The sequence below is a fragment of the Hirundo rustica genome, chromosome 23 (assembly GCF_015227805.2).
Source record: "Hirundo rustica isolate bHirRus1 chromosome 23, bHirRus1.pri.v3, whole genome shotgun sequence".
NCBI lineage: Eukaryota > Metazoa > Chordata > Aves > Passeriformes > Hirundinidae > Hirundo > Hirundo rustica.
Genome location: NC_053472.1, coordinates 1,822,208 through 1,830,663, shown reverse-complemented (window position 1 = coordinate 1,830,663; position 8,456 = coordinate 1,822,208). Strand labels below are relative to the sequence as shown.

Below are 8,456 nucleotides of genomic sequence, written 5' to 3'. Positions count from 1 at the left end.
CCTCCTCCATCCCCATCACTGCACCCTCTCTCCTCACTGCCCCCCTTATCCAACCCCACCTTCAGCTGTCCCCTTCCCCCGAGGGCCCTCAACCCTTCGTGCTCCGATCTCCCTGCACCTCCCACTCCACAGCTCCCCGATCCCAACCAGCCCCTCGCCAAGCACCTCATCCCCTGGGGACTCCCGTGTGCCCGCGTACCCTCCATCTTCTCATCCACCCCTGGGCACTGCTCCACGGCCTCGGGCCCATCCTCCCGTATCCCCCCTCCCCACAGCCTCCTCTATAGGCCTCTGCACCTTCACTCCCCGCCCTCGCCAAGCCCCGGGCCCCGCGGAGCCCCCTCAGGCCGCACCAACCGCCCCTTCCGCCGCCATGGGCGCTTTGAATCCTGGCGCCACTTCCGCCGCACGGCCGCGCCCCGGCCACGCCCACGGAGTCCCGGCCACGCCCTGGTCACGCCCACGGAGTCCCGGCCACCCCCCGGCCACGACCCCAGCGCCCCGGCCACGCCCCGGCCACGCCCCAAAGTCCTGGTCTCTCCCACCCTTGCCCCGCCTCGCTCAAGCCCCGCCCCCTCCGCCATAGCCAACTCCAGGCCGCCCCCAGCTCCCGCGCCTCAAGGTTCTGAGGTCCACGGTTCGAATCCCGCCTCCGGCAGAACGGGGTTGGGGGAGCCGTGTCCGCCTCAGAGTATCCCCGACACTGCCCCCTGAGCATCCCAGGAACACCCCGCACAGAGCATCCCCGTGCTAGTCGCTCCCAACTATCCTTACAGGGACCCCCCCACAGCATCCCTGTATCCCGAGCATCCCCGTACAACATCTCCACACAGCATCCTCCCGAAGCACCTCCCCGTAGCGTGACCCCAAAGCATCTGCCTCACGAGTCTGCCCCTCTTAATGTCGCCCCAAAACTCCCTCAAAGCCTCTTTCTCTAGCGTCCCCCACACCCCTCCCAGTAGCATCTTCCTATAGCGTCCTCCCCATAAGTCCCCCAAACACTTCCCCTGGACCATCGCCCCATAACGCGTCTCCCCAAAAGCATCTCCGTCCCTCTGGGACAGGGTGCTTGGAGGCATGGACCCCTTTTGGGGGCCAGGAACCCTCCCGGGGGGTGGGTGGTGGTTCACTGGGATGATGAGCTTGGCAGGTCTCGGGAGGGGGGTGGGAAATGGCTCCGGGCATCCTGCCTCACATCCCGCTGCCCTATTCAGCGATGCCCGGGGAACTAGCGCTAATTGGCACGAAGTTGGAATGAAGCCTGGATGCCACCGGGCTTCGATTTAGAGCCTGGGAAGAGGAGAGAAAAAGAAAAAAAAAAAAAAATAAATAAAATAAAAATGCGGGGGGAGCTCCTTTGGGGTGGGGGGTTCAGCTTTGCAAAATCTCCCGTCTAAAAAAAACCCCAGCTTAGTTTAATGGGGTTTTAGAGCCTAAAATCCCATTGGATTGTCCTCGAAGGGGATGGCAAACCTTGGTTGGGCTCGATGGGGTGACGCGCCCCACCCCAAGCGTGTCCCGGGGACTGGGAAAACATGGAGCTGGGGGTCTGTAACCGGGGAAAAATTGCAAATCTGAGTGATTTCTCCTCAAACAAATGTCAGCTCGAGGCCGCCGAGGAGGCGAAAGCCACCAGGACACAGGGCTCCATTGAGAAAGGAAAGAACAAAAAAAAAAAAAAAAAAAAAAAAAAAAAAAAAAGGGAAAAAAATAAATTAGCCGGGCGAAGCGCCAAGCCGGGAGCTCCGAGGGACGTGCCCAGAGTGGGGAAGCGGAGCAATTCGGGGGGCGAGCCTGCCCGAAATGTGGGGAGCGCCGGCTGCCCCGCGGGGCCACCCCGCTCCCCCCTGCTTGCTGCCGGTGACCTGGCTTCTGGCGCTGCACGCAGGTAGGGAGTTTTCCCATTTTTCCACGGTTTTCCCGGTTTTTTTCCATGGGTCTTGGGGGTATCCAGATGGAGGATGAGGGCCGGGGTGGGGGTGATGAGGGTGGTGATACCCTATGGGGGGGTTGGAGGGAGGGTTGTTGGCGCTGCTCTGCTTGGGAGCTGGGAAAAAGGGGGGAAAATTGGAAACGAAAACTGGGGGAAACACTTTTCTGGAGCCAAGCAGCTCCTGATGTGGGGGAGGATTTGGCACCGCCCCCATCCTGAGCTTCTCCCCAGTTTTTTTTCTTCCATGAACCCCATTTTTTCCTAATTTTTTAGCATCTCCAAGTATTTTCTCTTAACCAGTCTTCAGCTTTCCTTAAAAAGCCATTTTTCACCCCATTTCTAGGCTTGCCTCATCCCACTGCAACCCTGGTTTTCTCCATCATTTATTCTCTAAATTCTCACATTTTGGAATTCGATGAGCCCCAAACTGCCCCATCCCCGGTCTGACAACACAGAAAATCACCTTCAACAATTTTGTTCCATTTTACCAAAGTTTTCACCCAAAAGCAGCCCTGGGGAGGCCCCATTTCCCTTCAGATGAGGAGGATGGATGAAAAACAAAACCAACTGGCTTTGATTTAGACCCCCAAACCAGCCAGGGCTACGGAAAGGACACCCCAAAAAATACTGCAGGGCTTTTTAAAGAAAAAACAAACAGGGATTTGTGCCACGAAACAGCGTGAAAATGAGGATTTTTGGTGGGCTTTTTTTCGACAAAAGCCGTTGAAAAGGGCTGGGAGATCTCCATCCAAGGACGCTGTAGGAAAACGGAACGTTTCCTGATTTATTAATGAACTCCCCAATTTTTTTTATCCAGAGTGGGGGGGGGGGGAAAAAAAATTAGGAATAGGGTTAAAGAAAGGGAAGAAACAGTTAAAGAGCAGCGATTCGGCAGCGCACGGGGAGGGGGCAAGGATGCATCGAAGGCCACATCCCCATCCCATGCCTTGGCCTTCCCTGTGGAGCGAGGGTTCCCCTAAATTTGGCGAGTCGGGGCATGTTTGTGGGGCCGAGCGCCGCGCTGCCGGGGAGGACGGACGGACGGATGCTGCATACCAATAAGTCCCATGACTTTTCGGGCTTGTTTAAGGCCTTTCTTGCTCCTGCTTTCGCTCTGCCCAGCTGGTTTTCCCACTCTCCCCTCCTCTTCAATATGGGGTTTGTTTGCTGTCGATGACGGTATCCGTATGAGGGGCTCATAGATGGGACCTCTGGGATGTCCAGAGGGGGATGTTAAGGTATTTTGGGGAGGGAGAATGTTTTAGGGAGTCCCCTCCCCCAGAAAATCGTGTTTTTACATTTTCCCCTGCCTTTTTTGGCTTAAAACCAGCGATGAGGAGCGATGCACGTGCACAGACTCTCGTGATGCAGTTTTGCATCTGAGGGGGCTTTGTCTGGACAGGAGCATCTGATGGAGATGGAGGTGGGATACAAAATCCTTTCCCCACACCATTTTTGGGGGAATTAAGGCATCTTTGCAAAGCGTTGCACTGATCTGAGCGCTGGCATCTCTCACTCCCCAGGCAGCTTTTGCAGAGCAATGACACAGCATTGCCAAGGGTTGCCTCCCACCCCCTGCATTTTTACGAGTGATGTGTGCATTTTTGCAAAGGATTGCATCGACCTGCCTGCAGGAGCACTCCCCCTGCATTTTTGGGGGGTGATTGATGCATTTCTGCAAAGGGTTGCGTTGACCCAGGTGCAGGAGGGCTCCTGCCCAACCCCTGCACATTTTGGGGCTGCCACATGCACTTTTGCAGAACCCAGCAAGAGGAGGAGGTATGCTGTCCACACCTCCTCCTTGCATTTTTGGGGTGATGCAGGCATTTTTGCACAGGGCTGGTTACACTGACCTGGCTGCAGGAGCACACTCCCACCCCCAATGCAGCTTCGGGGGGGTGATAATGCATCTTCATAGGGGGTTGCATTGACCCACCTCCCACGCCCAAAGCAATTTTGGGGGTGATTCCTTGATCTTTACCACGTGCTGCATTGATCTGAGCGCAGGAAGGTGGGTCATGCACTTTTGGGGTCATGCGTGCATCTTTGCAAAGGTTATGGAACCAAGCTGGGGCACCTTGGGGGTGCCCAGCACAGCTCCAGCTTGGGGTTTCCGTGTTTTCTCCATGCCCGGCACCCCGCTGTCTCTCCCCACACCCCAAGGTCTGCTGGCAGGGGTGAACATCACCAGCCCCACGCCGCTGGTCCGTGGCACGGCGGGCAAAGCGGCGCTGCTGTCGGTGCGCTACGCCAGCGCCAGCGCTGACAAGCCGGTGGTCAAGTGGCAGCTGAAGCGGGACAAACCCGTCACCGTCGTCCAGTCCATCGGCACCGAGATCATCGGCAACCTCCGGCCCGACTACCGCGACCGCATCCGGGTGCTGGAGAACGGCTCGCTGCTCATCAGCCCCTTGCAGCTGGCTGACGAAGGCGCTTACGAGGTGGAGGTGTCCATCACCGACGACACTTTCACCGGCGAGAAGACCATCAACCTCACCGTGGACAGTAAGGGCAAGGAGGACATCCAGTGGAGACTGGGTCATCCATGGGATGTCTTCCCTGACCGCTTATTGGGAGGGCTTTCTGGGAGTGGGAGGTGGTTTTGGGGGTTTTAACCACCTTATGTAGCCAAATTGGGGTGGCTTTGATGTCTCTCTTCCTGTCCCCTGAGACATGGCGTCACTGTGGTTCCTCTGCTTGCCCACAGTTCCCATCTCAAAGCCACAAGTGCTGGTGGCCTCCTCAACGGTGCTGGAGCTCAGTGAGTTCTTCACCCTCAACTGCTCCCATGAGAATGGCACCAAGCCCACCTACACCTGGCTGAAGGATGGGCGGCCACTGAGCAACGACTCCCGCCTGCTCCTCTCCCCTGACCAGAAGATCCTCACCATCACCCGTGTTCTCATGGCTGACGATGACGTCTACAGTTGCCTGGTGGAGAACCCCATCAGCCATGGCCGCAGTATCCCTGTGAAGCTCACTGTTTACCGTAAGCCACCCCTTCTTCCCTCCTTCACTCCCAGGTTTGGCCATCCCTTGCAGATGCTTTCAGCTAAAATTCCTGGGGGGTTGTCCCCGCTCATTCCTCTCCTGCAGGTCGGAGCTCTCTCTACATCATCCTGTCCACGGGCGGCATCTTCCTTCTTGTCACCCTGGTGACAGTTTGTGCCTGCTGGAAACCCTCCAAGAAGTACGTGTGGGGACAACATGGGAGACAAAGGGGGTTGTCCCATCTTGTCCCATCCTGTCTTGTCCCATCACATTTTGTCCCATTTCATCTCTTCCCATCCTATCTTGTTCTGTCCCATACCATCCTATCTCATCTCATCTTGACACATCCCACCCTATGCCATGCCATGCCATGCCATTCCCATCACATCCCAATCCATCTATTCTATTCTATTCTATTCTATTCTATTCTATTCTATTCTATTCTATTCTATTCTATTCTATTCCGTTCCGTTCCATTCCATTCCATTCCATTCCATTCCATTCCATTCCATTCCATTCTATTCTAACACATCATCCCATCCCATCCCATCCCATCCCATCCCATCCCATCCCATCCCAATCCATCTATTCTATTCTATTCTATTCTATTCTATTCTATTCTATTCTATTCTATTCTATTCCGTTCTATTCTATTCTATTCTATTCTATTCTATTCTATTCTATTCTATTCTATTCTATTCTATTCTATTCTATTCTAGTCTAGTCTATTCTATTCTATTCTATCCTAGTCTATTCCAGTCTATCCCATTCTATTCCATTCTATTCTATTCTAACAAATCATCCCATCCCATCCCATCCCATCCCATCCCATCCCAATCCATCTATTCTATTCTATTCTATTCTATTCTATTCTATTCTATTCTATTCTATTCTATTCCGTTCTATTCTATTCTGTTCTATTCTATTCTATTCTATTCTAGTCTATTCTATTCTATTCTATCCTAGTCTATTCCAGTCTATCCCATTCTATTCCATTCTATTCTATTCTAACAAATCATCCCATCCCATCCCATCCCATCCCATCCCATCCCATCCCATCCCATCCCATCCCATCCCATCCCATCCCATCCCATCCCATCCCATCCCATCCCATCCCATCCCATCCCATCCCATCCATCTCTCCCTCCCTGCAGTACCTGACCCTTCCCTGCCACAGGCCGTTCCCCCATTGCCCCATGCACGACGCCAGTGCTGCCCCATCCCCTCTCCCTTTCCAGGGAGAAGCGACAAGCGGAGACACAACCAACCTCTGACTACGCAGAGCAGGACGAGGAGCGCCTGAAGCACGAGGGTGAGTGCCAGGCTCAGCCTGGCGGCGGCGGGTTGGGACAACACCAGTGCTCCTGGGCACGGTGAGCAGCACCTTGCCTCCCCACAGCCGAAGGCATCCCACGGAGCGGCGAGCACGAGCGCAAGAACCCAGTGGCTTTGTACATCCTTAAAGATAAGGTGAGAGCCAGCGGCGCCAGCGGCGCCAGCAGCACCGGTAGCACGCTGGCAGCGTCCCAGCACAGCGTCTCGCACACGTCCCACGTTCTTCTGCTCTCGGCTTTTGGCAGGACTCTCCGGAGGCGGAGGAGGATTCGCTGCCCGAGCCCCGCGGCACAGTCGAACCAGGCTACACCAGCTCGCCGGTACCGGCAGCCGGGCGCTCGCCGGGCCCAGTGGGGCGTTCCACTCGCCGTTACCATCGCTCGCCAGCTCGCTCCCCCGCCTCGACGCGGACCCACAGGTCACCACCGGGCTCCCCGGCGCGCTCCCGCGGCGCTCCGCGGCTGCTGCGGACTGCCGGCGTGCACGTCATTCGGGAGCAGGAGGAGGCCAACGCCGTGGAGATCAGTGCCTGAGCGGGGGGGGACTGTGCGCGCTTTGGTGGCGGCGTGCAAGAGAGCAGGGACACCAGCACGGCCACTCTTCCGCCACCGAGCGAGCGGGGACACCGGCACGGCCCTGCTCCCACCGCTGGGTGTCATTCTGCTCGGCGTAAAGTCACTAATTTCCTATTGATCCCACCCAGAGCTCCCCTCTTCCGTCCCTCATCTTCCTGGGGCATCGCTTTAATGGCTTTCTCGCCGGGACGAGCGTGCAGGGAGCGCGCAGGAAGCACACGCGTGTGCAGAGGGAACATGCAATCGTTGCACGGAGGGTGTCAGAGGGTGTGCATGGAGCATGCGGAGAGAGCGTTGGAGCGCTGCACAGAGAAAGCGTGCGTGGGGCGCGCAGGAGGGCGCTTGGACTGTGCACATGGGGGGCACGGGGGCAGGCGCGAGGGCGTGCAGCAAGGGTGCGCACAGTGCGCAAAGAGGATGCACAGGGCGTGCAAGAGAACGTGTGGAGCCCACGGAGAGAACACACACGCGGCGTGCAGCTAAGACCGTGTGTGGAGCGTGCAGAGTGCCCACTGAACCTGCGTGGCCTTTGTGAGCTTGGCAGCACTTGGGGGTGTGTTCCGAGTGTGCGCGGAGCGTGCGGGGACAGTCCACGCAGAGAGCACCTGTGCAGTGTGTGCATGGAGCATGCGGAGCGAACACGCACGCTGCGTTTGTGTGGGACACGCACGCAGCCTGTGGCGAGCGTGCAGAGAGCGTGAGCAAAGAGGGTGCGTGCAGTGCTTGCGCGAATCACACACAGGGCGTGCACGGTGTGTGTGGAAAGAGCGTGCACGAAGCGAGCAGCTGGGTGTGCTCAGAGTGCCTCAGAGTGAACCTGCAGCGCTGGCACAGGGCACGCGCGGAGCCTGCAGTGAGCGTGCAAAGGGCGCGTGCGCTGTGCTTGCACAGGGAGCGTGTGGTGCACGTGGAGAGAGCGAGCACAAAGCGGCTGAGCGTGCTTGGGGCGCGCGCATGCACACGGGGAGCGCGCACACTGCACGCCCAGCGACCCCGCGTGCGCACGTGTGTGTGAGAGCGCGGTGCCCGCGTGCCGTGGCACGCCCCCCGTGCGTGGAGCAGGACATGCACTGGCACACGAGCTCGCCCAAGGGCGCAACACGCATCAGGTGGCCTAAACAGGGGGCTCCCTCCTGCCCCCCGGCTCCCCGGCTGCAACGTCCCCTAAACGTGGGCTGGAAGCCCTGGCCCAAGCATTGCCCCTTTGCCACGGTAGGATTTTCTGTGAAAATCCCCCGGTTTGGGGGCACGCAACGCTGTCTCTCCCCAAGACTTCGTGGGAAATAGGTTTAGGATGAAAAGCAGAGAGCGGCCGGCCAAGCGAGCCGGGCCCTGGGGCACCTGGGGTGGGTGCCGGGGCACCCTGGAGTGCTCGGGGTGCACTACTAACCAATAAACTAAACGTACTACCCGTCTGGTGGTGGCACCCTTGGGTGTCTTGGGTGACAGGGGTTCCTCAGGGTGGGGGGACTCATGAGAAGTGGCTGACAGGTAAGACCACACAAACCTGCTGCTCCTGGCTGGTGCTCAAACTGGCACTTGAATTGCTAGGGAGAACTCGGATTGCTCCCTCTGGTACCTACTGACAGTGTCCTCAGCTGAGAGCCCACTTCTTCTTAATT

The 8,456-nt window shown here is 57.4% G+C and overlaps 1 protein-coding gene across 1 annotated transcript; it reads left to right on the top strand.

The window, feature by feature from the left end:
• Positions 1–1,753: 1,753 nt before the first annotated feature.
• Positions 1,754–8,249, top strand: HEPACAM (hepatic and glial cell adhesion molecule). The gene is made up of 7 exons (XM_040085147.2): positions 1,754–1,888; positions 4,097–4,438; positions 4,641–4,922; positions 5,030–5,123; positions 6,163–6,236; positions 6,324–6,394; positions 6,505–8,249. Exons 1-7 carry the CDS (start codon positions 1,804–1,806, stop codon positions 6,790–6,792), a joined length of 1,236 nt encoding a protein of 411 aa, XP_039941081.1. The 5' UTR covers positions 1,754–1,803; the 3' UTR covers positions 6,793–8,249.
• The last annotated feature ends 207 nt before the right edge of the window (positions 8,250–8,456 follow it).